Source organism: Amphimedon queenslandica, unplaced genomic scaffold (genome assembly GCF_000090795.2).
Source record: "Amphimedon queenslandica unplaced genomic scaffold, v1.1 AMPQUscaffold_13521, whole genome shotgun sequence".
Classification (NCBI taxonomy): domain Eukaryota; kingdom Metazoa; phylum Porifera; class Demospongiae; order Haplosclerida; family Niphatidae; genus Amphimedon; species Amphimedon queenslandica.
Genome location: NW_003546243.1, coordinates 1,352,394 through 1,380,122, shown reverse-complemented (window position 1 = coordinate 1,380,122; position 27,729 = coordinate 1,352,394). Strand labels below are relative to the sequence as shown.

The window sequence follows — 27,729 nt, the reverse complement described above, 5'->3', positions numbered from 1 at the left end:
AGTTCTGGCGCGAAATTGTTAATTAAAATCATAATAAAATGGCGGCGATGGTGGAGGAAGCTCGAGATCTCGTCTCCAATATCCTGAGGTCGTGCACAAACTCTGAAGGTCTCATGCTTGAAGAGAGCATTCAAAGAGTCCTAAAGAGAAACAATGAGCTCAAGATGGAAGTTTCAGGCTTTCTCAAGAAATATTACCACGAGTTCCTTCCAATGGCGGACTCCAGTCTCTCTCTAGAGAACAGAGCGAGGGACATTATGACAGACACCCAGAGACTCACCAGCCTAATAGAGGACAACCTCAACAGCCAGCGCCTCTCTGATTCCGCTGGTAAAAGGCAAGAAGGCGAGGCCCGTTTAAAAGAAATAACAGTAACAATAAGCTTTGTGGAAAGCCTATTAGAAGTGCACAAAAGACTAATCAAAGCAAGAGAAGAGCTTAAAAACAGCAACTACCTCAGAGCTGCCGAACTAACGGAAGCTGTGACCGAAATTATGATTGAGATTCGTGGGCTGGGCTGTGAAGCTATAGTCTATCGCTCTTTAAAGGAAGAGCTCGACTTGTTGAAGTCAGACATCAAGTTCTCATTATACGAGGAATGGAACAAGATGGTGACGTGGACCACTCTCTCTTCCAACAATCAAAGCACAGACTTGGCTATCCTCTCGTCTCATACAGTTCCTGCTGAGTCTTGTGAAGATTTTGAAAATGTTGTTTTGTCGCTTTTTACCATTTTGGAAGAGGAAGAGTGGAAAGCAAGAGTTAAGACGTATTCTCAAAAGCTTCTGGAGAACATCGTGAAGCCATTGCTGACCAATGGTGAGCATAGGCTTGAGGTTCAGTCAGAAAGAGAGGATAAAATCGAAATGATGATAATGACATCTCCACCAGTTAGCATTGAAGACAAGCTATGCAGCGTAATAACAATATTGACTACTGTAACAAAGATGATACCTTTAGCTCATCGACCCGATTGGTCGTCTAAGCTTGGAAAAGAAATTGAGCCTGAGCTTTACTTATTGGTTCATTCACTGCTCTCACAATCGTCGCCAAAGACAGCAGAAGAACGCACGAGTTACTCGATGATATCCGAGACTGTCCTCCAATTGGAAGAGTCTTTTGTGGAACTGGGTCTGGTCGTGTCTGAGTACACCAGTTTAAGCGATTACACTAAAAATGTCGATACTCACATCGTCAATCAGCAATGTCAAGATATACTTGACCACGCCCGTTTGATATTGACACGCCCACTTTACGAGACGACTGCTGTAGGTGGGGCAGACACGACAGAGTTGCTCAAGAAATTCAAGTTTAGGGCAGAGCCACAACAGAAGGAATTGGAACAGCATCAAGTAGAAGCAGACATTTCTTCTTTTCCTTTTTCTTTTTTGTTCCCATGTTGTCTCATTAGCTCCTCAACTAAGGACCTCATTGCACTACTTTACGATACTCTCTCAAAATGTGAGTCAACTTCGGCTGCTACAGCAAGTCAGATGTACATTACCAGTAGAGACATGGTTGATCTCTTCATCGCTCTCTCTCAATCTTATTGTTTGACTGGCGAGAGTGATCCTCTTGTCTCCGTACTGCAACATAATAACTACATGTACGTCTCCCACCATCTCTTAATCATAGGACGACACCAGTTTAGTAGTGGTCTGCCTGGGAAGGCTCCTATGACTTTTATTGATTTCGTGCCTCAGCTCCGTAGACTTGCAGAGAGCTGTTTCTTGGCAGAAATGGGCTCTCAGACGAGCGTTATAGAATCTTTTCTCAAATCGTCTCCGTCGTTTAACGATATTGGATCGGACCCGGATAAGCAAGAGTCTCTCACTCTTGCTGTCTGTCAGTCCTTGAATCACATTGCTAGTCTCTCAAAGACATTCAGTAACGCATTACCAGATGAGCTCCACAAGAGATGCAAGTATGGCCTCCTCAATCTTCTGGTCTCTGAGTTGATTGAGCGTACTTTGTCGGTTGAAGATTTCTCAGTTGATGATTCAAACTTTCTCTACACTTTCCTTTCATCTAATGTGCTGGAGAAGTGGTCTGTTGATCACAGAGGGAGGGACGAGACTGAAGAGGCTGTTGCTGATTTGTGTACGTCTTGGGAGAAACTAAAGGAGCTGGTGTTTGTTTTAAAGGCAGAGCAAGAGGACATTGTGTCCAGATGGGGGAAAGGAGAAGGCCCTCTTTCCAAGCATATGAGTGTGCCTGAGGTCAAACATTTAATCAGAGCATCATTTAAAAACACTTCAAGGAGAGCAGAGACACTAGCTAAAATAACATAATTAAGATAGACTGTTGATAATTAATTTGAAATAAATCCATATTGATTAATGAAATATTGATTATAAAAAAGAGGCGTGGCTGAATTGTAGTTTTTGACGCAACTGCATATTTTTCGTATACTATCCGTATACTAACTCAATCATCAACATTGAGGGACAGCATGAATGAGGTACTGTTTCTCTTGTTCCTCCTCTGTGCAGTGAGAGCTACTGCTCCCGAGGAGTGTAGCCATTGGAACACGACTACTCATTCCCCTCTGGACTGTATCACTTCATCCCGCGTAGAATCAGGTACTAAGAGCTTCACTGCTGAGTTATATATATGTCAATTTTCTTTTTCTTAGAATTCATAATCACTTTCAAAGGCTATTACAAGGAAGAGGCCAGGGAGGGTTTCATATCTGCAGCCCTCAGGACCAACTCCTGTTCCTCCTCGTGGCATACAATCCTTCGCTCTAATCCCAGTCAACATTTCCCTTCAGATTTCTCTGTCATTCATTTATCTGAAGAGGGCAACGTGACACAATGCCTCTCCTCCCTCTCTCGTCATCCTCTTGTAAAACTAGTCACACCTCATAGGAAGTTCTCGCGGTCTCTCTCGTGTGCCGAGGGGAAGGGGGAGGGGCTTAGAGGAGGCGTGAGAAGACGTGGTGTGCTAGGAGAGAGTGTGAGAGATGACCAGAAGTGGCTGGTCGGGCGGAGACTCTTGAGAGCAATACCTCGTCAAATCACGTCCGCACTACATGCTAATGTACTATGGACATTGGGACACACAGGGAAAAACATAAAAGTAATTATTATTTTTGATTTTACTGTAATGTAAATATATGATTGTGTGTACTACTGATGAAATGTTAATACTGTTGCATGTAGATATTTATTATACTCTTCATCATTACTTTTGACTCTCTCTCTCTTGATAGGTTGCCGTGTTTGATACCGGATTGGCCGGTAACCATCCTCACTTCCGTCACATCAGTGACCGGACTGACTGGACAGACGAGAAGACAATGGAGGATCATCTTGGACACGGTACATTTGTCGCTGGTGTCATAGCCAGCTCTTCAGAGTGTCTGGGGTTTGCGCCTGACTCTGAACTGTTCATATTCCGTGTATTTACAAATAACCAGGTTTGTACTGACACTGGTGACTAGCTAGCTGATTGTTTTACATGCAATCATTACAATGCACATGTAACATCAAAATATCATTTTATATAAAACTTGATATGTCCACTTAGCTTTGATACATGACATGTACTGTACATCTTTTAGATTACTGTAGTACAGAGCTCATATTAATGAGCCCTTCCAAAAATTTTGTCAATTTGTGTGACATAGTGACATAGAACACTACATGTACATGCCTATATGGACAAAGGGACTGTTGCTTTTATAGTCAACTAATTGTAAAAAGGTATCATGGGTTGCACCAAATGTGGTTAACATTCCTGTACTTGTATAAACTGTGAACAATACAGCTGCTTGAGCAACTTGAACATCTTTCATAGTATCTTTTATTATAAGCTTGTTTATAGACATAATAGCATATGCTTTATTGGCTTCCAATAGATTTCTGTTGAATATGTGAGTTGTGTTCACTAAATAATGTACCTCCTCTCTTTCTCTCTTCTCTCTTTTTCTTCTCTCAAAGGTATCCTATACCAGCTGGTTTCTTGATGCATTTAACTATGCTATACTCAAGCGTATTGATGTCCTTAACCTCAGCATTGGTGGGCCTGACTTCCTTGATCAACCTTTCATTGAGAAAGTAATTATTATTATCAATTATTATTATTTATTTATTATTATTATTATTAATTTTTGTAGGTATGGGAATTAACTAGTAATGGTGTCATAATGATATCTGCTATTGGAAATGACGGGCCATTGTACGGGTAAGTAAATCAAGAGTGTAGAATTCTTTCCTTACCATTTTCGATTGGCCAAATTTTGAAAATTTTTAAAAAGCCCAGAATCAGCTCAAACTTTCCACTCAATATAAGAATGTGTACATGCACATGTATCATAAAAATTGAGATTTCTCTCCTTGTAAAGTTGTTATAATTGCATTCCTTTCAGTACTCTTAACAATCCAGCTGATATGATGGATGTGATTGGCGTCGGTGGGATTGACTATGAAGATCGTCTTGCTCCTTTCTCTTCCCGTGGCATGACAACATGGGTAAGATACACACACACTCCACCTCAAACCACACCCTAACCTCCACCCCATACTAGGAGCTGCCTCAAGGCTACGGTCGTGTGAAACCGGACATCATCACCTACAGCAGCGGTGTCCGTGGTTCGGCCCTTCACTCCGGCTGCCGGTCACTCAGCGGAACCAGTGTTGCTTCACCGGTTGTCACAGGTGCTGTTGCTCTTCTAGCGAGTGCTGTGGATAAATCAAAGGTCAACCCAGCGAGTATGAAGCAGTCCCTAATGGCCACGGCTCAGCGGATACCAGGAGCTAATATGTTTGAGCAAGGGATGGGGAAGCTTGATTTAGTGAGGGCGTATCACGAGTTGAGTCAGTATACTCCTCGTGTTTCGCTCGTCCCTTCGTACGTTGATCTCTCGGAGTGTCCATATTTCTGGCCGTATTGCACCCAGCCTCTTTATTATGGTGGGATGCCTATTGTCATTAATGTAAGTGAGTAGTAATAAGTGCATTTGTTGTAATTATATTGTTAAATTATTAATTGTTGTAATAATACATGTATATTATAGTGTATTATTAAGTTTTCATGATCTTATTAGGTGACTATACTCAATGGTATGGGAGTCACTGGATACATTTTAAACAAGCCAATATGGCAGCCTTACATCAGTGCCAATGGGAAACTCATTGAAGTCTCTCTCTCTTACTCTCAGATCATATGGCCTTGGTCTGGTTGGCTCGCCATTAGTGTAAGTATTTCTGAATTAGGCGCTAAATTCACCGGAGAAGCAGCTGGTCAGATAACACTCACTATATCTACACCAACAGTGAGTTTTGGAACAATAATTTATTTATTTATTTATTTACTTTATTGTTTTGTTGTTATGGTTTTGTGGTTTGGCAACATTGTCAAATTCCTCCACTCTCTCTCTCTCTCTCCCTCCCTCCCCAGAATTCACTATCTAAAGAGTCTCATATATCAACGGTTCATCTTCCCATTAGAGTCCCAATAATACCCACTCCTCCTCGCCAGTTGAGACTCCTTTGGGACCAGTTCCACAACCTGAGGTATCCCCCCGGGTACTTCCCACGGGATAATCTCCACATGAAGTCCGACCCTCTTGATTGGAACGCTGACCACATTCACACTAACTTTAAAGACATGTACACCTACTTGAGGTCTCAGGGATACTTCATTGAAATTATTGGTATAAGAAATAAAACAACAAAGAAATACTATTTAATTGTTTGTTTATTTTTTAGGTTCTCCGCTGACTTGTTTTGATGCAACTAAATACAGTGAGTCAAATCTTACTTGTGCTCATACTATACGTATAGCTTTAATACATACATGTAACACATGGTTTAATAATGGCCTGTGTGTGTGTGTAGGTATATTGCTCATTGTTGATAATGAAGAGGAGTTCTTTCCAGCTGAAATAAAGAAACTAGCCAAAGATGTTTTAGATCACGGACTGTCCATTCTTGTATTTGCTGGTAAGGATTATTGTGTAGTTTACTGATAATTTACTGCACGGTATACTGATTTTTAGATTGGTATAACGTGGATGTGATGCAAAAGTTAAAGTTTTACGATGAGAACACTAGGCAATGGTGGATGCCTGATACAGGTGGAGCAAATATCCCAGCATTGAATAACTTGCTATCAACATGGGGAATAGCATTAAGGTATGATCAAATAATTGGCTCTTAAAATCACCCACAATTTTTATTATATTTGTACATATTGATGTCCTTATGCTGTACAGAAAATTTAAGCTGATTCCGGCTTCAATTTTTAAAGTTATGGCCATTTTAAGAAAATACCAAAATTCTGAAAAATACCCAAGGCTATAGCCCATGGTTTTTTTTCAAAAAATGGCTCCAAAATCACCCCAAATTTTTATTACATTTTCTTATGTATATTGATGTCCTTATGCTATGTAGAAAGTTTGAGGTGTTTCCAACTAATAATTTTTGAGTTATGACCATTTGTTCATTTTCAAGGCTGCAAAATTTTGTAGCTGCCATTTTTGAACTGAGTTACTAAATGCTACCACACTACTAATAGTACGAGTACATGACATTTGATCAAATATATGGCTATTGTAGTAGTTCATTGTTCCTTTTCCTTCTCTCTCAGCGATCAAGTGATGGAGGGTGATTTTGAATTGACTGATTCTACTTCTCTTCTCTCTTACACTGTCACTTATGGTAGTGGGACAACAATAGCTTCCTTCCCCATTAATAACAGCTACCTTTACTTTGCTGATCTGAAAGATCAAAGTAAGAGAGATACACATCTACATGTAACTGATAGTCTATTTTATCCTGCACTCTCTCTCCTCTCTCTCTCCTGATAGAGATTGAAGTTGTAACTGGGGCTAGTTCCCATCACAGGTCTGTCCCAATACTAGGCATTCATCAGACTCTTAATGTCACTGCTAGTAAACCAGCACTCGTGAACGGTCAGGTACCAACTGATCCTATAGCATCAGGTCGTGTCGCTGTCTATGGTGACTCAAACTGTATCGATTCTGCTCACCTCCAATCTGGTTAGCTTTGTACTCGTGACTTTATTATGTATCTTCTTATTCTTCTACACAAAATGTTCTTACACATGTACATTGTTGTTTTTCAATATGAAGGTGATGGTTTCTCTCTATCTATCTATCTCTAGATTGTTTTAAGTTGTTGGATGAGTTAATATCATATTGTGTTAGTTCAGTTGTTCCCACATTCATGGCACCAGCTGTTCAATTAGCTCCTCCCTCCCACCTCCCTGAGCGAATGGAAGGTAGGTACATGTACATGTACATCCCTCGGCACCTGATAATCCTTTACAAAGAGAACACGATTAAATTAATAATCTTCTCTTTGTAGGTAACCGGTTGCACCAGTTCTCAAAGGTTCTTGATTCTTCTGATCCTCATGAGTACCACCCCCTACCCTCCTGCCCCCACTGGGTTTGGGCTATGCCACGCCCACTTAATGCAAGCTCTGATTTCATCAAACAAATGCTTGATAGCAAAGTAAGTCTTGAAACGGTAAAATTTAAAATCACTTACAATCTTTATTCATTTCGTATATGCATTATACATGCACATGTACATGTAATTAACGGCTTGTTTTTCATACCTACAGGCAAGTGATGCTGGGAGGGGTCTACTAACATTAGGCCACACCCCCGACGAACATGATGACATGATTATCGTCAACCCGTGGTACATACCTTGGTTCCTACTGGTACCTCTTCTTCTCGGCTACTGGTTCTGTTGTAGGAAGAGAACTAGGAGCAGACGCTCTGTTTTTCTATCAAAATTACCTGTTGTATAGTAGTAGACATTGATTTTTTATGTTTCTCATCTTGACGACCATTATCTTGGCAAGATGGTCGGCGAGGCTCGATCTCAATTGCCATTTCAGTTCTCAAATAAATTATTATTTTAAATTATTTATACAAGAATAAGTAAAACAATAATAATACTAAAAGAAACAAACCGTCAAATGTCATAAAAACGCAATAAATTGATTTATAACTCATTACCAGTGAGTTGAGCAGCGTACGTGTACATAATGGTGACTGTCATTAAACCTAGTCTATTCTTAATGTCATTGTGGGTGCTATCATCTCATGAAGCACAAGGTACAAATACTAACACTATTACAGTGTATAAAATTAACTATTCATTTAGGGAGTGGAAAAAAGCTTTCTTGGAGCCACTGTTGTAAGGAAATAGCAAAAAGTGTTTTATTTGATTGTTTTTGTGTCTAGCAAATCCTGGGACTGTTGCTTTAAATTATATACTCTTCAAGCCTTTTCCATTGAAGATTGGACAGAGGTTTCAATACATAGCAAACCTTTCAACAAGTAAATAAAATACAGAAAAAAATTATTATTTTAAACTGTATGTATGTATATAGGTGATACTATAGTGGATGGTACTTTTCATGTTAAATTATGGTACCAACTAAATATAGCAAAACAAGAGAGCATCAACATAACATTCATTGATGAAAGGATCAACTTGTGTGATCAGTGGGTTGCCGATAGTGGCCATCTGTGCCCTGTCAAGCCAGGGAACTACATCATGACTAGTGCTGAAACCATCCCTACACTCTTTAAACCAGTAAACTAGATCATTTATATTGGATTGTTACCAAAAATTAATCTTTGTAGGGAAACTATTTTGGCAAAGCTGAAGCGTTTGATGAAGCTGGAAAAATCTTAATTTGTGCAAGGATAAAATTCTCCCTTTGACTGAGAATGAACACAAACACACACACACACAATTGCATACACTGTATTGTGTGTACATTACTTGTTTCCATTAGATCAGTTTTTTATTTGTTTCGCTTGCATAAACTAAAAATTGTTATTTTTTCAGTGTCCAACGATTTACATTAGAAATATGCATCTCAGTAAAACCAAATAAACACACACAAAAATTATATAAACATAACCATAATGATGATGATAAACTCATTAAAAATTATCAGAAATGAAAAATGTAATTTGATTATCTATTGCATGCTGAATTCATATAATTTTGCTCAGACAACCTGTACCCTAGAAGTTCTACTAGCATGTATTTGAGATTTAATACTACTACCCCATCTTCTATAGCAAGCCTTGTAGACCTCATCAACAATAAGGACGGATGAGCAGAGACAAAGGAGTAACATAATATCTGAAAAGGAGAGGGACTCTGTTTGAAATATCGACTGCAATGGACCAAAATAGATCACTAAAAGTTGACAGAGGAGACAGCCTCCAATAGAGTAAGAGAGTGCCCTGTTTGAGAACAGTCCAAGTGATACGACTGATTTTGTCTACAATGTTACAATAGTAATAGATTATAATGATCCTGCCTATTGGAGCTCACCATTGATCTGCAGCTAAGAGCATTGAACATGTCAAACAATACAAAACAAGTGAAAGTCATTGTTGTATCACGAGGAGTAACAATCTCGTCTTGAAACTGGAAAAAATTAAGCAAAAAGGGCCAGATACCAATTTTAATAATAATAATGATACAATTATATCAAATTACAAGAAGGAACATACTTCTCTCCAGAATATCCAGAATGTTCCCAACAGTATGATAACAGCTGAGATTAAAACTCTTGCCAGCAACGAGAAAGATATCATTTGATCAGAGGCTTTCCTCGGAGGCTGTTTCATAACATCTCTATCAACTGGCTCAACGCCAAGACTGCATGGTATGATAGTGGCACATCATTTATCAAACAATTAGCAGTTTTATATGATCTATCCATACCTCTGTGCAGGGGGTCCATCCATTATTATGTTAATCCATAAGATCTGCATGGCATTCAGTGGATTCGGTAAACCAAATAAAGTGGATAGAGAAACGAGAGACAGAGCAGCAACACTCCTAAGCATTGATTGAATGGAAATGAAGGAATGCTAATATTGAGTCTTGTATGGAGGGTTGAGCTTACGTGCTTAATTGAAAGCGTACAAAGTTCCTAATGTTGTAATAAATCCCTTTCCCTTCCTCTACAGCAGACCTATCATTATTATTATTATTATTATTATTATTATTATTATTATTATTATAGTTAAAACTAATAAAAAAAGTACATGTATATACATGTCACTACATGAATGCCTTTTGCTTACAAAATAGTTGAGAAATTATCATCAGTTAAAATCATATCAGCTGCCTCTTTGCATACGTCAGTCCCGGCAGTTCCCATGGCAATGCCAATCTCCGCCCTCTTGAGAGCAACAGCATCATTAGTGCCATCACCAGTCATACCAACTATCCTGTTCTTATGCTGTAGGGCCTACACATAGCATGTGACTGTCAGGTGACCATCACAGATATGAGGTGAAACTTTCTACATCGTGTAAATAAAATAAATGGAGAAATATCTCCTAGCAAAATACTTTGTACTATAGTACAGAGACTTTGGCCCGATTTTTGAGCAACTTAAAAAATTCATAAAAAATTTAAATTTGATCGGAATTAGCTCAAACTTTCTACACAACATAAAAACATGTATATGTATTAGGAAAAATTATAAAAACAAAGAATTCTCTCCTTTTCATTTTTGGTGAAACTTGGTCAAAATCCCTGTACTATAGTACAGGGACTTTGGCCCAATTTTTGAGTAACTTAAAAAATTCGTAAAAAATTCAAATGTGATCGGAATTAGCCCAAACTTTCTACGCAACATAAAAACATGTATATGTATCAGGAAAATTATAAAAATGAAGAATTCTCTCCCAGTCATTTTTCATAAAATTTAGCAAAAATCCCTGTACTATAGTACAGGGACTTTGGCCCGATTTTTGAGCAACTTAAAAAATTCATAAAAAATTTAAAATGATCTCAAATTTAAAAAACAACATAAGAACATTTATAAAAGTGTTAAAAATTTTCTACTAGCCATTTTTGATGCACGTATACACATACACTTACTTTGACAATGGTGACTTTGTGTTTTGGCGTCACACGATAGAAAACACTCGTCCTATCAACTGAAGATGCCAGTTCCTCTGGAGAGGACCCCAACTGATCTAGCTCAGCTCCAGAGAGACTAAGAGATCCCGGAGTGTATATTCCTAGACTCTCAGCTATTTATAATGTAAGGGAAAAGTCGAATAATAATATTTGGTAAATAAAAGAATTCACTGACCAATCGATACAGCTGTCTCAAGTGCATCTCCAGTAATCATTTTAACCTCTACGCCCCCTCTCATTAATTCCGATACGGCCGAGGCCACACCCACTCTTGGTAAATCACATAAGCCCATGAGACCAATGAATCTCATTCCCATCAAACTCCGCCCTCTGGCAAAAGCAATAACTGAAAGAGAACCCATTAATTTTTAAAATTAAAATAAATTATAGTCGGACCTCTTAATCCCTGGTGGCCCATTTCTGCTGACACACCCTCAAAATGAGCTTTCTCTTTAGTCGTAAAGGGGGCATGGTTTTGCCCTATAACTGTACAGTGTCTAAGTACCACACTCAAGGCACCTTTCATAAACCACACCCCTTCATTATCCTAACAACAACAATAATAATAATAATAATAATAATAATAATAATAATAATAATTATTATTATTATTATTATTACGTTGTCAATCATAGGACATTTCCTTTGCACATGAACAGCCATCCATTTCTGTTCTGAACTGAAGGATCTCTCGTCCACACGATGAAACTCATCACGCAAATTAAATAAATTTAGCTACAAATTTTTTAAAAATTAAAGAGAGAAAGCAACAAAATATACTTTGCTTCCAAGCGAGAGGAGAGCAGTTTCTGTTGGTTGGCCTTTAAAAGTATTGTCTCTAAACTGGGCATTGTTACAGATACAGCCAATCTGTTGAATACAAAAAATAAAATAAATAAAATCAATTCTATTCCTCTACAATCCTCCTCTTCCCTCTTCTCTGCTTACTTCAATTGTCTCAAAGATGTCTTTATGAGCATCACACGTCACACTCTCTCCTTCACACACCACATCATCGTCCAGCACTTGAGCAGACCGACGCCTATCTAAAACCAACAAGAACAGGAACAGCAATAATAATATACATGTGACATGATACGCTAACCAGTGTATATTTGAGTAACCTCCATCTTGTTTTGAGTCAGAGTCCCAGTCTTGTCTGAACATATGACATCAACACAGCCTAAGAACATAAGAAATATGCACGAGCCACTGCTAACTCCATACATTATTAGCTACCAGAATAAGTCAATGCTATAATACTCTGGACATACCCAATGTCTCAACGACTGGTAGTTTCTTAACAATCGCATTCTTATTGGCCATCCTGATGACTCCAAGTGCTAGTGTGACTGTCACTACAATAGGCAGGCCCTCGGGGATAGCTGCAACAGCAAGACTGGACGATAAATAAAGAGTAGAACGTTTCTTGTTTGTTTATTCATTATATTTACCTAACTCCAATAGTGAAAATATTAAGAATGTTTCTCCCTTGAATCCAACCCACTAGTAGTATGCATCCTACAAAAGAGAGAGAGATATCATATATAATGGATGGGTACTTACCAATGATACACAATGAATAAAATGAAAGTTGCTTTCCTAGTGAATCCATGCTCTTCTGCAGCGGAGTCTTTGGTGCCTAAACATGCAAATAACAATAGATCACGTGACATCATCGCACCTCTTCCGATTGCATCATCTTAAACACCTGACCAAACTCAGAGTTCTCCCCCACGCTCACAACTACCCCCTGGAAAGGAGAAGTAGACAATTAAAACACGTACACGTACGTCTATACTTTGCTACCTTTCCATGTCCGGAACACACAAAGGTTCCCATGAAGGATATATTATTGAGTAGGAGTGAGTCCGGGTCCTCTATCACTTGGGACTGCTTTTGAAAGTGAGTCGTCTCTCCCGTGAAACTGCTCTCATCAATCTCAAGCTCAACACTCTAAGTCAATAATAATAATAATAATAATAATAATAATAATAATTAATGATTAATGTTTAGACTCCGCCTACTTCAATTAGTCTGATATCGGCAGGGACCCTGTCACCTACACTAATGTACACTATGTCTCCTGGTACAAGGTATCTCGCTAGCATCTCTTGCATAACTCCATTCCTTATGCTATTAAAACAAACAAACAATAAATTGTACTGAGATATGAGCTCAACAGATTTAGCTAACAACTGCTAAAATATATGAAAAAAATTCGACCAAAAGCATGGGCCACTTACCAGTTGCATTTTGGAGGTATAAGTTGTGTGAGAGCTTGGAGAGATTTCTCTGACCTGTACTCCTGTGGATAAAAGTAACAATAAATGGACTATATGAAACACAATCTATTATACTTCATATAGTGAGTTTATTGTACTTTTTATGTTTAAGTAATCAAACTCTGATTATAACAGCTAAACAATTGCTCCAAATATCATTACACTTCCTTTCCATCAAAGAAACAAAATTTTGAAAACAAATACATGATATGCATTAAAAAGGAAATTAAAGTGAGCGTATCATTATGATATAAGATTACGCGAGGGAAACTAGAGTTCATTATTTCAGTGATACAATCAGACAGTAAGTGATACATAATGATGATGAGAAGTATCATTAGTCTATTGCTAGTAAGTTTATTGAGTGCCCTATCATTAACTCGTGATGCTCAAAAAGGTAAGAGTGAGAATCTGCTGTATAAGTTCATTTCATTGTTATTATTATCATTATTACTAGAAGAAAATAAATTCAATGCCATTCACTGGAGTTACTGTTGTAAGTGAAGGACAGTATAGCTGCCACTGCTTCTCTCTCTCTTATCTTTAGCTAACTACACTGGTCGCTATTTTAAGATCAACTACATTGATACCACATACGTGTATAATACAAAATATAACAATACTGATGTCAAAATGAACATAGACATATGTGAGTCATAGACCCAGTGCCCACTATTCTATTCTCTACTACATACTTTTAATTATATTTATCATTTAGATGAAACTATAAGCTATGCTACAATACATTTTATCGTGAAGTACAATTTCCATGATACTTTCAATGTTACCCTCATTGACGAGTATTTCAACTTTTGTGATATGTGGGTTGATATAGTTAAAGAGCACTGCCCCATTAAACCAGGGAACTACAACATGAGTAAATCACTCAATCCTCCTCCAATGTTTCCAAAGGTAAAGCCAAAGCATATGAGGCACTTTTGCATAGTGCTCATGCAGCTTCTTGTCAGTAGATTGTCAAAGCCAAAAATCAGACTAAAGTCCCTGTACTATAGTACAGGGTCTTTGGCCAAATTTCACCAAAAATGACTAGGAGAGAATTCTCAATTTTTATAATTTTTACTGATACACATACATGTTCTTATGTTGTGTAGCAAGTTTAAGCGGATTCCAGTAAAAACTAGATTTTTTATGAATTTTTAAAGTTACTCCAAACACATACTGTACATTACATTGGAGTGATCATCAGCTCATGAAGCTCATGCTGTTTAGCTCACTTAGCATGCTTTGTGTGAAACTCTGATTGCAATAATAATTAAATGCTTTATTAAAATCTCTATAACTTAGTGATATTCTTCTTTTATCTACCATTCACTCTGTGCCGTTCTCTATTTCCTTTCAAAGGGACAATACTATGGTAAGATTGTTACATTCAATGAAAAGGGACAAGATTTTGCTTGCATCCTTCTGGACATGAAAGACACAAAGCAACAAGACTAGCTTTCAATAATAGTACTTGTGTATATTTGAGGCTAAATCACATTATCACAGTAATGTAGACCACAATACAGCTTGTAAATATTTTCATTAATTACTATTATTATTATTTGATTATTATGTAAATACAATTATTGTTACAAATAATAAAAAAATTGCACCAAGTGCTCACCTGTACAAATCCTACAGTGACTACAATAAGAATTGCCTAAGAATAACAAAAATGATGCGAGGGAGTAATTTTTGTCTCACCAGTACATCAGTACAAATACTTACCACTGTAATGCTAAGTGCATCATCAAATTCCCGTGTTATTAAACTAATGAGAGCCGATGCAAGAAGCAGTAGAATCATTGGATCTTTGAACTATACAAGTATTAAGATTATGTATTTAAATTATTTTACACCAGTCACGTGACAACTCACTTGTCCAATGTATTTTACTAGCAGGGGCTCCTCTTCGTGTATTTGCATCTCATTGAGTCCATACTGTCTCCTCCTGAGCTCAACATCAGTATCAGATAATCCCGTCTCCCTACTAGTCCCCAGTCGAGAGAGTAGATCAGGTATCTGCATAAGAGCAGCCTCTTTGACTGACATGGTTGTATCCACCATATTGAGAGTTAAAATAAATGGGCAAATTGATACCACGCCTATTAATTAGTTCGATCGATCGAGTGTGTAAATTAGTTTTTTACGCCTCATCCGAGGTGCAAACTTATTTTTGGTTTCTTGTTGATATCTTCAATTTCTTAAAATATGAATCACCATCTATATTTAGTTGCATTCACAGTGATCTTGCTGTATTTAACGAGTTGTAGCACTGGCGTTGTGATGATGACTAACTATCCTGTTTCAACTGCAGTCATGGGCTCTGGAATCAGTGATACTACTGCTGGAATGGTAGCATCAATTTCCAATGAAGTTTATGCTACCAAATCAAACTCCATTAATATTGAAGCTACTACCGCATCAAGCACAATCAGGTCCGCTAAAAATGTCATAGCATCCAGTACAATGATGAATCCACTTCCATCTATTTCTCCTACTTCAAATAGTCGACCACCTTCAAGTATGATATGGCCTAGTTTTAATTTACAAATTATAATAGATCCCTAGCATGCTTTGAGCAAGTGGATCACATTTTGATTGAACTAGGAGGACTCACAAACAAAACAGATGTAAAGTTATAAATGTGATTTAAGATGAATTTATAATTTTATAGGAGGAAATATTGGATGATTTCTGTGACATAACAATTACAACAGCAAACTCCTATTGCCGTCGAAATTGGACAGCTAACTGTCAGCTTCCATCTGGATTGTATGTAATATCAGTGCATGAATATCAAAAGTTATTTTTATCTATACCATAGCACTGGGGAGTATAACCTCAATAACTGTCATGCATGTTACAAAAAATTGAGGGCAAAAGCAGCAGTGTCTTCATCTTTGCGCTACTTTCTCACACAACCAAATAATGCCAACTCTGTATTGAATTTTAATGCTATGTTGACTATAGCAAGGCAAGCTCTCCCAGCATTTGAAGCTTCTACAGGTCTCACAACACTCTATGTATCATCATTCAATGCAAACCCACCAACAAGACAAACTCCAAGTGAACAAGTTCGCAATAGCTTGAAACTATTTATCGAACTTTGGGGAATACTTGGAGGATTGATATTGGCTTGTGCTATTGTTTTGATAATTTTCAGCATCATAATTGCAGTGGCATGGTAAGTTGCTATTCATTTTAAATTATGAATACACTTAATTGCAGCTGCATAAAGATGAAGATGAAAAAGAAGGAGAATCGTGTTGAACCAAATAAAAATAAAAAAGCAAAGAAAGGTAAACTTCAGTAAACAACCTTTTATATCTAACACACTGTCCCCCAGGTTCTAACTAAAATATAAATAGCTAGTGATGTAGTGAAAACTTGAGTGACATTTTAGATGAGCTAGATTCTATTTCTTTTTGACTAAAATATAAATAGCTAGTGATGTAGTGAAAACTTAGATGATTTCTTTCTTTTAATGATAAATTTAGTGTTAATAACCAATAATAATTAACCAGTAATATGTAGATCTTAATATACTGAAGTTTACGAGATCTAGCAATTAAAAAATGGTGCATCAAACATGTTCTCTGGCAAAGAGGAGGTTCCATACTTTTATGAGACAAATGAAACTCAAATCAACAGTCAAAACCTCAAGGAAACTCACCCAGCAGGCTCCCTGTATCGCAGACATGGCAAGTCTCATGAGGTGTTGGAAGAGCAACAATTTTAGTGATGTTCCTTGTATGGAAGAAATAAAGACCTTTCAGAATTGCTTAGAAAGATCTAAAGCACAAAGTCAGACAAGCATTGAAGGATTGAAACAAGACGGGAGGTATAACTCAAGTTATGTGAACGAAAGATTGAAGATGTTTGATTCACCAAGATAGAAACAATATGTATAAATTTAATGTGTTTGTTGCTTTGGTATAAAGTGTTGGATTATAATTCAAAATAATGATCATTGTAAAGAATACTGAAAGGCGTGGCCACCTATAAAAGTGGGAGTGGTTAATATTCTTTGGAAACGTAACTATAATAATTTTACCTAAATTACCAGGAGACTTTGGTGACCTCTGTAGAGAATACAAAAATAATTGGGAGAGAGAGTTAATTAATTCTATTAATAATTACGGTAACTAACAGGCGAACGTGGTGATTGTATCTCTCGTAATCTATTGCTTAGAGCTAACAGACGACTACGATCTTGATGATTGGCCACTCCCATATCAATTAAATCCTCTTCGGTGAGAATGAGAAATGTGTACGTATCCATCTGTACACAGGGAGGTGTGGTCAATATATATAATTAATCTAACAAATAAATACCTCTTGTTCTTTGAGCAAGGGGTAATACTGACCTAGCGATGCACTCTCTAGAGCTGTCTTTAGATCTGTAATAAAATAATAATAATAATAATAATAATAATAATTGGTTTTTTAGCAACTTTAAAAATTCATTAAAAATCCAAATTTGATTGGAATCAGCTCAAAGTTGATACACAGCATAAGGACATGTACGTGTATTAGAAAAAATGATAAAAATGAAAAATTCTCTCCCTCTGATTTTTGTCGAAATACCCTGTACTAAAGGGTTTTTGGTCCAATTTTGAAGCAACTTGACAATCCACTGACAAAACACTGTATTAACACTATGCTAAAATCCCGTGGAAAACCCTGCACATATCAATGGGTTCAAACTTTAAAGTAAATATACAACCAGTTTTAAGACAAAACACATATACATGTACATGTATAGTAACACTAAGTCTCACCAGGGCCTTTGTTATTAAACTTTGCTGGCTTCAAATTAAGCTGCAAAGTGTTCTTAGTCGATTGCTTCGACCGAGACTGGCTCTGTAAACTAGGGAAGTTCCCTCCAATACCGCCTGCCTTGTACCTGCCACCGGAAGTCCGAGTGACCTCGAAACTAGGAAACTTATTCTGTTTCAAAGGAAAGGGGTTGAGGTCCCTCCTGAATGAGCCACTCTGAGGAGGAGGGGGGAAAGGGAAAGAGGGAGACTGACGAGAAGGACCAGACGAAGGAGGAAACTTGAAAGCATTTCTAGGCAATGAACGTGGGGACTTGATTGGACTGAGGGGAGACTGGGGAAGAGGAGGAGGAATAAAAGAACGAGATTTTGAGACAGAGTTCATAGCACCAGGAGGATATACAAATTGTAGTTTCGGCAGTTGTCTCTCTTTCTTTTCTCTTTTGCTGTTATTGACTGCTCTTTGTTCTGGGACTATGATTGGAGGAGCTTTGGGAGAGGGAGAGACAGCACGAGGTGAGACTGCACGAGGTGAGACTGCACGAGGTGAGACCGGCCGCGGTTGAAACTGTTTGGTGACGGCAGGTAAGATCTGATGAGGCTCTAGCTCAGGTGATGGGCTCCGGCCGGAAAAAGGAGACAAGGATTGTGGACGCAGCAATCCTGGATTCTCCTATAAGAATCAATCAATAGAAAACAGTTTACATCAATTCAAGAGTACTCTTGGTTCACATGCATGCCTATTGTCTTACCAATAAGTTTGCTGGCATTGCTCCACTGGCAAGATAAGCGTTTGATACTCTCCTAAGGATGTCCTCAGCAGATACGTCTTCCTTCACTTCCTCATCGCTAGCAGTGTCATCTTGACTTGAAATTATTGGAGGAGGAGGTGAGGGTGAGACTTTAGGAACAGTGTCAGTTGATATCTAAAATAAAGACAAAGACTATAAATACTATTTACTAATATTGTGCACTAGTAGTTTACTAACAATATACAAATATTTTACTAGTATAGTTTACTAAAAGTATATAACATTATACCTCATCTTCTTCTTCATTCTCATCAAGTACAGACAATTTTATCTTAATGTTGTCCCTCTTGCTCATATTCTGTATTGTAACTTGTGCTATTAGCTTTATCATATGCACATCACCTAAAATATCAGTAATGATGACAATAATAATCTAAATTCTTTCTGTTATTTCAGTAGTATTACATGTACTTTATCTATCAAACAAAATAAAATATGACTCTTATTTATGTTACAAAGCCCATTCATTGCCCCACACATAATCTCACTTATCTCTTTACCAATAAGATTAGCAATGTCAAAGGCAGAGGACCCATTCTTTGCTCTCAGTGTGACATTAGCTCCATTCTCTGCGAGGAGTTTAGCCACTTTGTGCTGCTTGTGGTGAACTGCATGCATGAATGCTGTCCAGCCATGATAATAGTCTTGGGCATCGATATCAGCACCAGATTCAATCAACAACTGACATATCTATAAACACACAGAAATAAAATAAATAAAAATAAACCTGTTACAGTCTGAATGTATTACCTGTGTATCACTTTTTCTGGCAGCATACATGAGAGGTGTGGCCCCGTCTTTATCAGTAACTGTAACCGATACTTTATATTTGGTGAGGATTTCTTGAAGCATTTCAATATTGCCTTGCTTCACAACATCAAATATATCAACATCCATTGATGAAGAAACTAGAGAGTAAAGAACACTAGTATATTATTTGTAAACCATTTGGAAATTATTAGTAAACTATAAATATATATATAATTATAAATTACCAGCGTTATCTTCCGAGAGAGCTGATACAACTTTGTCGTGTTTCAAATTAGTCGCAAGATCAATAGCACGGCAATTATTCACATCTCTCATCTCACGGACGGCGCCTCCATTTAATAATAATCTGACCACGCCCACGTGGTTATTAAGTGCAGCAAGCATGAGGGCAGTCCAACCAGTTATAGAGAGCCGGGCATTTGGGTTGGCTCCTCCATTTAATAACATTTCGACGATCGCTTCACACCCAGACTGAGCGGCAGCCATTAGCGGGGTTACCGAGGCAACCTCGTCCGCAGTGTTAAGCCCCGCCCCTCTATTGAGAAGGTCTTGAGCGATGACAATGAAGCAACCTTGAGAGGCAGCAACTAGAGGTGTGGTGCCCCAGCTATTACCGACATTTATCTGTGCCCCTGCTTGTAACAATGTGTATACAACCTGATAAATTAAGTACATACATTACATAGTGACATTAAATTAATATGTAACCTCGTGGTGTCCATAACACGATGCTTGTAGCAGTGCAGTCCATCCGTAGCAGTTTTTCTGATCGACGTCGACTCCTTCGGCTTGTAATAATAATCTTACAAGTTTCTCGTGTCCATTGGCGGCAGCGTACATGAGAGGGGTGGAGCCTTCATCGTCTGTGATGGTGTCTATAGAAGAAGAGGAGACATAGTTTTTCATTGCTTCAACGTCTCCATTTGAGGCAGCTAACAGGATCTTACGAGTCTGGTCCATTCTCAGTACTATTACAAGTTTACTAAGAGAAAATGTTACATTCATGTAAGATTGTGACATTTGATTTCCAGGAACATTTAAATTAAAGCTTACCTATTTGCATAAGAGTTAATTCAGCACAGCTTTGACTGTACATCTCTCAGTCCATTTCTATTCAAATTTTCCTCTCTAAAATTACACGTTATACGGTAGATAGTCTAAACACGTGGAATCACGTGGGCTTCAAAATTTATTTTTAAGTAATAACAAGAGTAGATAATAATAATAATTATTAGCTCAATTCTTTCTGCATGTCTTGAAATGCCTTTGAGAGTCTTTGGAACTTTGCTTCCATTGCTTTCCTCTCTCGAACAGACTCAGCCAGGACTTGCTTCATTTCTTCTTCAGCCATTGCTACCTTTCTATTAGCAGCATCAATCTCTCTATCTTTCTCCTTCAGTAACACAGCTACTCTCTCTTCTACCATCTTCTTCTGACTTTGAGACTGTTCTTGTAGCTCAGCTTTCATCAACAGTAGTCTCTCTGATGCTTCTCTTGATTCTCCTATTGCTGTATCTCTTTCATTCATTAGCTTTTCTTCTCTCTGTCTTGATCTTTCCTGAAGCTGTTGTACACTTTCTTCCAGTGCTGATATAAGCCCAATTCTCTCTTCCCACTGTCCCTTCAACTTACTGAAACAACAATTCAACAAATTAATTAGTAAAAGCCAAAATTGAACACATTACCTATATTTGTCTTTCCATTTCTTGGTGCTATTCTGTGATTCATGTAACTGCTCTTCAATATAAATTTTCTGTTCAGTTTCCACACCAAGTTGCTCTTGACTCTCTTCCCTTCTGCTTCTCTCCTCTTCAATCTGCCCATTCAACTCATCAATCTTGTCTAACAGGTCTGACTGGTTTGTTGATAGCTGCCTCTTAAGATCCTGAGCTTCCTAGAGAAACAGATCCATTAGAGAGTTGTGACATCATCCTTACCTCCTTTAAGGATTTTATAGTTGAGGTTTGATCTTCTATCACTTTTTCACGAACTCTTATAGTAGTTTTGTTATTCTAGAAATAAATGGGATTCAATCTGCCTTACTTTTCTTCAATATACACTGTATACCTGTGCTAGCTCCTGTAACTCAGACACTTGTATCTGAAGTGATTCGATTTTTGATTCATAGCGACCACGATCTTGAGCCAATGCAGCTCCTTGATTAGCTAATTCTTGACTCCATAGTTTCTTTTCTTCTCTCAGTCCAACTAACAATGAGTCCTGTGCAGACAGTCTAGCCAGTAAATTAGTGTTCTCCTATGAAAGAAATACATAGAATGCTCCCCATATGCTATGATCTCTCATACTTCTTGTAATATCTGAACTCTTTCTTCATACTTAGCTCGTGCTATTGTCTCTGTGTCCAACTGCTTAGTTTTATTGTCAAGTTGTTTATTGAGCTCTTGACGACTGCTCAGTAAATCAGATATCCTCACCTTCTGCTCTTTTACAATCTAAATGAAGAAGGTCTCTTTGCATATGTGAGATCTGAAGGTATTCTCTTACAGAAGACAATTCACTTATAAGTGACGTAGCTTGATTTTCTTTGCCCCTTGTTGATTCCAATTGATCCTGACACAATGCCAGATCTTCAGCTAACTTAACATGATCAGTTTCCAGCTAAAGGATGGAATGGATACCGGCCCATATCCAGTTTGATTATTGTCAAATTAACTAACTTGCTGATAGCGTGCAGCCTCAATGCGGAGTCCAGCTCTAAACTCTTCTTCAAGATCTCTGTATGCCTTTTGCTGAGTCTGAAGTCTGAGAGAGCAAGGAGATGGTGGACTGTAATGTACAGGAATATAAATCTAGCATTACTTCTCCTTAAGTTGAAGTGCAATTGTTTCGGATCTCATTCTTTCCCTTTCCAGCTCTCTCTGTATCAGTTCTTGTACGCTATGGCTCTCCAAAGGCTGGAGTCTCTCTAAATCTTTCCTACAGATGATACACTAATAGGTGTTATGCCTATACTGAAATTTCCCTTACTGATGCTCACGCTCTCTAGTGGCCAGTAGATCCTGGAGTTGCTGGAGTTGTAATTCCAGCTTCTTTATAGCTTGTTGCTGGAGAGACACTTCTCTCTCGCTAGCAGCTGCTCTTGTCTCAGCCTCTCTTAAGCTTTCACTCTAATAATATAACTTCATTTACTATAACTATTATTATTACAAGGTTTCCCACAGGTTTTGACATAGTGCTCAGTTTCTTGCCAGCTTATAAGGTGTGCTGTTTAGCTACAGTATTTTGTCAAAAAAAGGCTAGGAGAGAATTTTGCATTTTTATAATTTTTTCTGATGCATATACATGTTCTTATGTTGCGTAGCAAGTTTGAGCTGATTCGGATCGATTTTGGATTTTTTATGAATTTTTAAAGTTGCTCAAAAATCAGGCCAAAGTCCCTGTACTATAGTACAGGGACTTTGGTCAAATTTCACCAAAAATGACAAGTAGAGAATTTTTCATTTTTATAATATTTTCTGATGCATATACATGTACTTAAGTTGTGTAGAAAGTTTGAGCTGATTCTGATCAAAATTGGATTTTTTACGAATTTTTTAAGTTACTCAAAAATCGGGCCAAAGTCCTGTACTATAAGTACAGGGACTTCAGTCAAATTTCGCCAAAAATGACTAGCAAAGAATTCTCCATTTTCATATTTTTTTCTGATACATATACATGTTCTGATGTTGTACATCTAGTTTGAGCTGATTCCAATCAAAACTGGATTTTTTAATGAATTTTTATAGTTAAAAAATTCTCATCAGTGGCTTTATGGGAAACCCTGCTATTATATACAGTGAAATAATGACTCACTGTATCAGTAAAGAGCTGTGATCGTGCTCTCTCCAGTCGTTCAACTTGTTCCTCATAGTCAAAGAGTCTCTTGGACTGATCTTCACATCGTCTCTGTAGTCTTTTAGCATCTGCCATCTCATCTTCTTGTAATGTCTAAAAGAGAAGATAAATGCATGCAAATAAAGTAAATAATCAATAATAATAATAATAATAATAATAATTACTTTCAGTCTTTTAATTTCAATACTTAATTGTGATGCTTTCTCCTTCTCGTTGATAAGAGCTGATTCCAACTGATTTCTCTTTGTCACTGAAACTTCAAACTTCTTTTGCCAGTCTTCACCTATGTATACCCATAAACAGTATATCCCTGGATATTCTTGCATACTCTGCAATTGCAATCGACGCACGTGCTCTGCTAGTTTAACAGAAGCTTGTTCGGATTTCCACCTTCTCTCCCTCTCTTCCTCCACCTCTCTCTAAAGCTAACTTTAAAATACCATCCGTCAATTTTAACTAAATTTACTTTATGAGTGAGTGGCTCTCTTGTGTGACAGTGAGTGTGTCTGGCTACTCCACTCGTCTGCAATTGGTTTTTTGCTTTCTTGTCATCAGCAATGCTACTAACTGTGTGTGCGTGTGTGTGTGAATCATGTCTTAGGGAATAATATTTAACATACCATTTTGTCTCGATGGTCTCTTTCTTATTTTAACGTTATTTCTCACTCTATTCTCTTGATCACTGCTGCTATCTGACTCTTCACTACTTGCTTTCTTTCCTCCTGCAGTGGGTGGAGTTTGAATTAACCACACCCATCAATTAATACATATATACCTATAATAATCGTCTTTCCAAGTGATTTGCGTGCTTCCTTCAATTAGAACAAGAAAATAATTAAAATTACGAGTATGAATACCTTGGTTTTATCTTGCATTAGTTCCTTTATTTGGCTTTCCAGTGCTACAAGTCGGTTCCCATAGTTGTTGCTAGGTGACGGGGAAGTCTCAGCCACGCCCACTTTCCCTTCTGTGGATCTAGAGGGTTTCTTTTTAGTCCCACCATTGTACTGTTGCAGGACCCTGTCAATATGAGGAGTTTCTAGTGTCCTGTCTTGCTAGATTATGAAGAGGAATGAGGGAGGGACGATCAATATTTGGACAAATAAGCATAGCATACTTTCTCATTGTCACTGCTATAGTCCAAGAAATCAAGGAAGGCATCCAGAGCTATATTTGCATTTAAATTCAATGTCTTTTACAACGATAACTAACTTGTTTTTGCTGCCGCCATCTTACCCCGCCAAAATTGCACTAGCACATGATTATGTAAAATTACTCTACACCATAATATCGTAGTAGCTGCGATGGCCGAGTGGTTAAGGCGTTGGACTTGAAATCCAATGGGGTCTCCCCGCGTAGGTTCGAACCCTACTCGCAGCGTCTTTTTTATTTTTATTTTTTCTTCTTATTGCTTGATCATTGATTTTAAATAAATTCAATTTTTTAGTCACTGTGCTGTTTTTTCTTTACAGGATCTGCTGCTTTCTTTATTTTACCGGTTGCGACAATCCAACACATCCACCATGAAGGAAAGACAAAAAATGTTACCATGGGATACAACCATGCCCCCGAAATAAAATGGGATCTGTAAGCTAAAGTAAGACCTTCCATTGCCATAGTGAGTGCATCTTCAATAGGTTGTGATGTTGAAGAGAATAGATACAAATGAAACAGACAAGAATATAACACTAAGAGAGGTGGAGAACAGAGCAATAAAAGAAGCTTGGACCTAAAAATGTGAAAAAAGAGAACGTGACAATTTGAATCATAATTATTACTTTGTAAGGGGACTTTGGCCCCATTTTTGGTCAACTTAAAATTTATAAAAATTGATTGGAATTAGCTCAAACTTGCTACACAACATAGAAGAATCATGTATTATGTATCAGAAAATTTTATAAAAATTGAGAATTCTCTCCTAGTTGTGATACTTACACAGTCGAGTGCGAGGTTGACAATGAAAGAGGAAGGGAGAAGAGGAGAGTGAGATAGAGAGACAGAGCAAAATGCATGAGAGAGAGTCCATAAAGTCCAATGGCAGTGACAAATAAAATGAGACTACATGTAACATGATGCTCCAGTTCAGTAAATGTTGGCCTATAAACAATAGCTTTAAAAGTACAGGCACTTGTACATAGGTAAAGTTTACCTGATGATAACAGCTGAAAGAGTCATGACAATGATCAAGGAAAGCAATGAGATGGTCAAATTAAGCAACGAGAGCTTGATGGATAAAAAGAGAAGAAAAGAAGGAAAGTAATAGAGCAAAGAGCCACTCAACAGTGAGGCAAACAGCAAAGAGAGAAAGTGTTTCAACGGAATGTTAAGAAGAGGCGGAATACCCTAAAATTAACATAAAAATAAAATAAAAACTTTTTGAAAAAGTGCTTACTAGCTCTTTACAAACTCGACTAGCTTCTACGTTTTCAGCATTTCTCAACACCCATTGCCTTATACTCTAAAAATAAGTTAAACACTTGTATCATTTTATTTTAATGTTTAACCTCTAATATTAAAGGGGCTACAAGAAGGCCAAAGAAAGGCGAGTATTGTCCAATGGATAAAAAAGTTATAGGCGAGGACATGAAATAAAAGAACTCTGAATGATGAAGTCGCTCAAGTAGATTATTCAAACTCCTCAGTATTCCTTCTAATGACCTACATGTATAAGAAATATAAACTTATAGAACTATTTTCAAAAGTTAATCGTGTTTCTTATAGCACCTTGCAACTGAGAGCAAGCCTCTACCACTTGGAAAGTAGTTGTTTTCTGGGAGTATTTGAAGAGTCAACGAATCTATCCTGTGTCTATAAATATATTGAAGAAAAAAGAGGAGAGAAGAGAAAATTATGGGAATAGGAAAAGAGCAAACAGTGTCATATTATTTTGGTGCCATTATTATTACTTAAGAAAAAGGGCATGATTGTTAAAGGGTAGTCCTGTTGCTTGGTGACTCAATACAGCAACTGCAGTCAGTAAAGAGCTGCTATGCTGATCAGAAAAATCCGGCTATAGGAAAGAGACCATAATTTTTATAAGCAATAGTCTGTACCTTTCTATGGAAACCAGCATTAATACCTTCAAGCTCACATAGTCTTGAAGCAACAAAAACAAGGTCAAGATTAGGAAGAATAGCATTAACGCCCTCTGACAAATTAGAAAAACAATTGTTAAAATGTTGAAAATACTTTTATAAAATAACGTTCATAATTCTTACCAGGTATTACATTTACAAAGCTGATCCCTTCACTTAAAGCAACCTCAATATTAACAACTGCTTGAATAGCACCTGCTCTGCCACTCAATGGCTCCCTCCAAATACCTCAAACAATAAGTAAAATAGGAACACAATGTAATCCAAATGTTATACCAGGAGTATGGAATCCGAGGTATGAGTCCAGCCAGGCTTGAGCACCAAGTGTATCGTTACCAGTGATTAATATAATAATATCCTTAGCCCAATAATTGCGAGCTATTATTGGAATGGGCAAATAAGAGAAGGTATTAATGTATAATTAGAAAGGAAAAACTCAAATACTCATTACTTGATAGATACTTGGCCAATCCAAGTAGTACGACGATCCCATAATTATAATCATTTCTTATATTATCAGGAGCTAGCAAAACTAGTGATTCGGTTGAGGATGAGCGACCAGCCCTCAGAATGCCATACAAGTTGGAGCCATTGATAGAAGGCCCCCCTGTAGGGTCCTGTACACTATAATATTGGTGGTAAACCTCAAACCCAGACCCCTTCAGTTCTGATTCCATCCAATCATGGGAATTGGGCCTGTGAATAATTAAAAGTATGAGAAATTTTAAAATGTATTAATATAATGGTGATCATAATAGCACCCCAAAAATGGTACGTACGACTACAATTTCTAACCACGGAATATTCCTGTATTGTTTGGTGAGTTTCGAAAGATGGCCAGAATTCACATATTCTCTCTTAACAAGACCGGTGAGGAGTGCATTCTCATCAAAGAAACGATATCTCACGTACTCTGGCCTTAGGAGGATCAAATAGGCCAGGAGTCCAAATGAAAATAACACAAAACTGCATTACACAATAATGAATAAGTTTTATGCTCTCACTTTATTTGTCTTCCTCTTTTTATCAATAATTCAGTTAGTTTTCTGGCTTGATCAGACTCTGTGTAAGAAGCCAATTTCATTTCTGTAAAGTAAAAGACTAAAAGTGTTAAAAATTATTATTAAATTAATTAATCAATTTTTAGAACAATTATAGATCTAATCTGCAGATCTGCGCATG

At 37.5% G+C, this 27,729-nt stretch overlaps 9 protein-coding genes and 1 non-coding gene across 10 annotated transcripts; 6 read left to right on the top strand and 4 right to left on the bottom strand.

Annotated features, from left to right (window-relative positions):
- The first annotated feature begins 19 nt into the window (after positions 1-19).
- On the top strand, positions 20-2,330 carry LOC105311992 (centromere/kinetochore protein zw10 homolog). The gene has a single exon (XM_011404279.2). The coding sequence runs from the start codon at positions 39-41 to the stop codon at positions 2,289-2,291; it is 2,253 nt and encodes a 750-aa protein (XP_011402581.1). The 5' UTR covers positions 20-38; the 3' UTR covers positions 2,292-2,330.
- Positions 2,331-2,411: 81 nt separating this feature from the next.
- On the top strand, positions 2,412-7,905 carry LOC100638666 (membrane-bound transcription factor site-1 protease-like). The gene is made up of 17 exons (XM_003382422.3): positions 2,412-2,582; positions 2,636-3,081; positions 3,215-3,421; positions 3,945-4,061; positions 4,121-4,188; positions 4,373-4,475; positions 4,532-4,939; positions 5,051-5,278; positions 5,404-5,659; positions 5,715-5,750; positions 5,844-5,948; positions 6,005-6,140; positions 6,595-6,737; positions 6,815-7,006; positions 7,132-7,248; positions 7,335-7,483; positions 7,596-7,905. The coding sequence occupies exons 1-17, from the start codon at positions 2,453-2,455 to the stop codon at positions 7,785-7,787; spliced, it is 3,033 nt and encodes a 1,010-aa protein (XP_003382470.1). The 5' UTR covers positions 2,412-2,452; the 3' UTR covers positions 7,788-7,905.
- A 45-nt stretch (positions 7,906-7,950) lies between these two features.
- Positions 7,951-8,868, top strand: LOC105311985 (phosphatidylglycerol/phosphatidylinositol transfer protein-like). Its single transcript, XM_011404267.2, has 5 exons — positions 7,951-8,097; positions 8,147-8,179; positions 8,227-8,322; positions 8,376-8,581; positions 8,632-8,868. Exons 1-5 carry the CDS (start codon positions 8,028-8,030, stop codon positions 8,710-8,712), a joined length of 486 nt encoding a protein of 161 aa, XP_011402569.1. The 5' UTR covers positions 7,951-8,027; the 3' UTR covers positions 8,713-8,868.
- On the bottom strand, positions 8,831-15,336 carry LOC100638538 (calcium-transporting ATPase type 2C member 1-like). Its single transcript, XM_019994400.1, has 23 exons — positions 15,112-15,336; positions 14,962-15,051; positions 14,858-14,893; positions 13,192-13,253; positions 12,973-13,081; positions 12,755-12,901; positions 12,630-12,698; positions 12,512-12,587; positions 12,400-12,466; positions 12,220-12,344; positions 12,051-12,128; positions 11,894-11,991; positions 11,726-11,815; positions 11,567-11,680; positions 11,342-11,492; positions 11,121-11,291; positions 10,904-11,058; positions 10,099-10,265; positions 9,918-9,986; positions 9,734-9,850; positions 9,520-9,667; positions 9,338-9,433; positions 8,831-9,284 (listed from the first exon to the last, which is right to left on the bottom strand). Exons 1-23 carry the CDS (start codon positions 15,298-15,300, stop codon positions 9,006-9,008), a joined length of 2,703 nt encoding a protein of 900 aa, XP_019849959.1. The 5' UTR covers positions 15,301-15,336; the 3' UTR covers positions 8,831-9,005.
- LOC109580857 (putative phosphatidylglycerol/phosphatidylinositol transfer protein DDB_G0282107) lies at positions 13,519-14,781 on the top strand. Its single transcript, XM_019994416.1, has 5 exons — positions 13,519-13,627; positions 13,688-13,726; positions 13,778-13,879; positions 13,949-14,142; positions 14,593-14,781. The coding sequence occupies exons 1-5, from the start codon at positions 13,549-13,551 to the stop codon at positions 14,686-14,688; spliced, it is 510 nt and encodes a 169-aa protein (XP_019849975.1). The 5' UTR covers positions 13,519-13,548; the 3' UTR covers positions 14,689-14,781.
- Positions 15,337-15,357: 21 nt separating the features above from the next.
- Positions 15,358-16,746, top strand: LOC100636561 (uncharacterized). The gene is made up of 6 exons (XM_003382491.2): positions 15,358-15,757; positions 15,805-15,866; positions 15,911-16,008; positions 16,061-16,420; positions 16,465-16,535; positions 16,583-16,746. The coding sequence occupies exons 1-6, from the start codon at positions 15,445-15,447 to the stop codon at positions 16,591-16,593; spliced, it is 915 nt and encodes a 304-aa protein (XP_003382539.1). The 5' UTR covers positions 15,358-15,444; the 3' UTR covers positions 16,594-16,746.
- Positions 16,747-16,798: 52 nt separating this feature from the next.
- Positions 16,799-20,799, bottom strand: LOC100638412 (ankyrin repeat and SAM domain-containing protein 6-like). Its single transcript, XM_019994404.1, has 12 exons — positions 20,651-20,799; positions 20,306-20,579; positions 19,822-20,254; positions 19,577-19,734; positions 19,327-19,516; positions 19,056-19,168; positions 18,767-18,940; positions 18,018-18,687; positions 17,572-17,636; positions 17,387-17,518; positions 17,291-17,318; positions 16,799-17,235 (listed from the first exon to the last, which is right to left on the bottom strand). The coding sequence occupies exons 2-12, from the start codon at positions 20,555-20,557 to the stop codon at positions 17,204-17,206; spliced, it is 2,247 nt and encodes a 748-aa protein (XP_019849963.1). The 5' UTR covers positions 20,558-20,579; positions 20,651-20,799; the 3' UTR covers positions 16,799-17,203.
- A 23-nt stretch (positions 20,800-20,822) lies between these two features.
- LOC100638284 (leucine-rich repeat and coiled-coil domain-containing protein 1-like) lies at positions 20,823-24,813 on the bottom strand. The gene is made up of 18 exons (XM_011404242.2): positions 24,665-24,813; positions 24,570-24,619; positions 24,310-24,507; positions 24,228-24,264; positions 24,073-24,174; positions 23,919-24,019; positions 23,781-23,871; positions 23,617-23,735; positions 23,411-23,545; positions 22,586-22,725; positions 22,418-22,534; positions 22,276-22,360; positions 22,103-22,216; positions 21,904-22,050; positions 21,665-21,853; positions 21,535-21,609; positions 21,283-21,491; positions 20,823-21,228 (listed from the first exon to the last, which is right to left on the bottom strand). The coding sequence occupies exons 1-18, from the start codon at positions 24,681-24,683 to the stop codon at positions 20,829-20,831; spliced, it is 2,328 nt and encodes a 775-aa protein (XP_011402544.1). The 5' UTR covers positions 24,684-24,813; the 3' UTR covers positions 20,823-20,828.
- Positions 24,751-24,832, top strand: Trnas-uga (transfer RNA serine (anticodon UGA)). The gene has a single exon. It is a non-coding gene; the product is annotated as a tRNA-Ser (tRNA).
- Positions 24,833-24,847: 15 nt separating this feature from the next.
- LOC105311973 (glycosylphosphatidylinositol anchor attachment 1 protein-like) lies at positions 24,848-27,692 on the bottom strand. Its single transcript, XM_011404240.2, has 13 exons — positions 27,552-27,692; positions 27,343-27,513; positions 26,999-27,243; positions 26,824-26,925; positions 26,671-26,775; positions 26,506-26,600; positions 26,359-26,462; positions 26,177-26,260; positions 25,957-26,110; positions 25,845-25,910; positions 25,602-25,795; positions 25,388-25,549; positions 24,848-25,181 (listed from the first exon to the last, which is right to left on the bottom strand). Exons 1-13 carry the CDS (start codon positions 27,629-27,631, stop codon positions 24,896-24,898), a joined length of 1,848 nt encoding a protein of 615 aa, XP_011402542.1. The 5' UTR covers positions 27,632-27,692; the 3' UTR covers positions 24,848-24,895.
- Between the last annotated feature and the right edge of the window lie 37 nt (positions 27,693-27,729).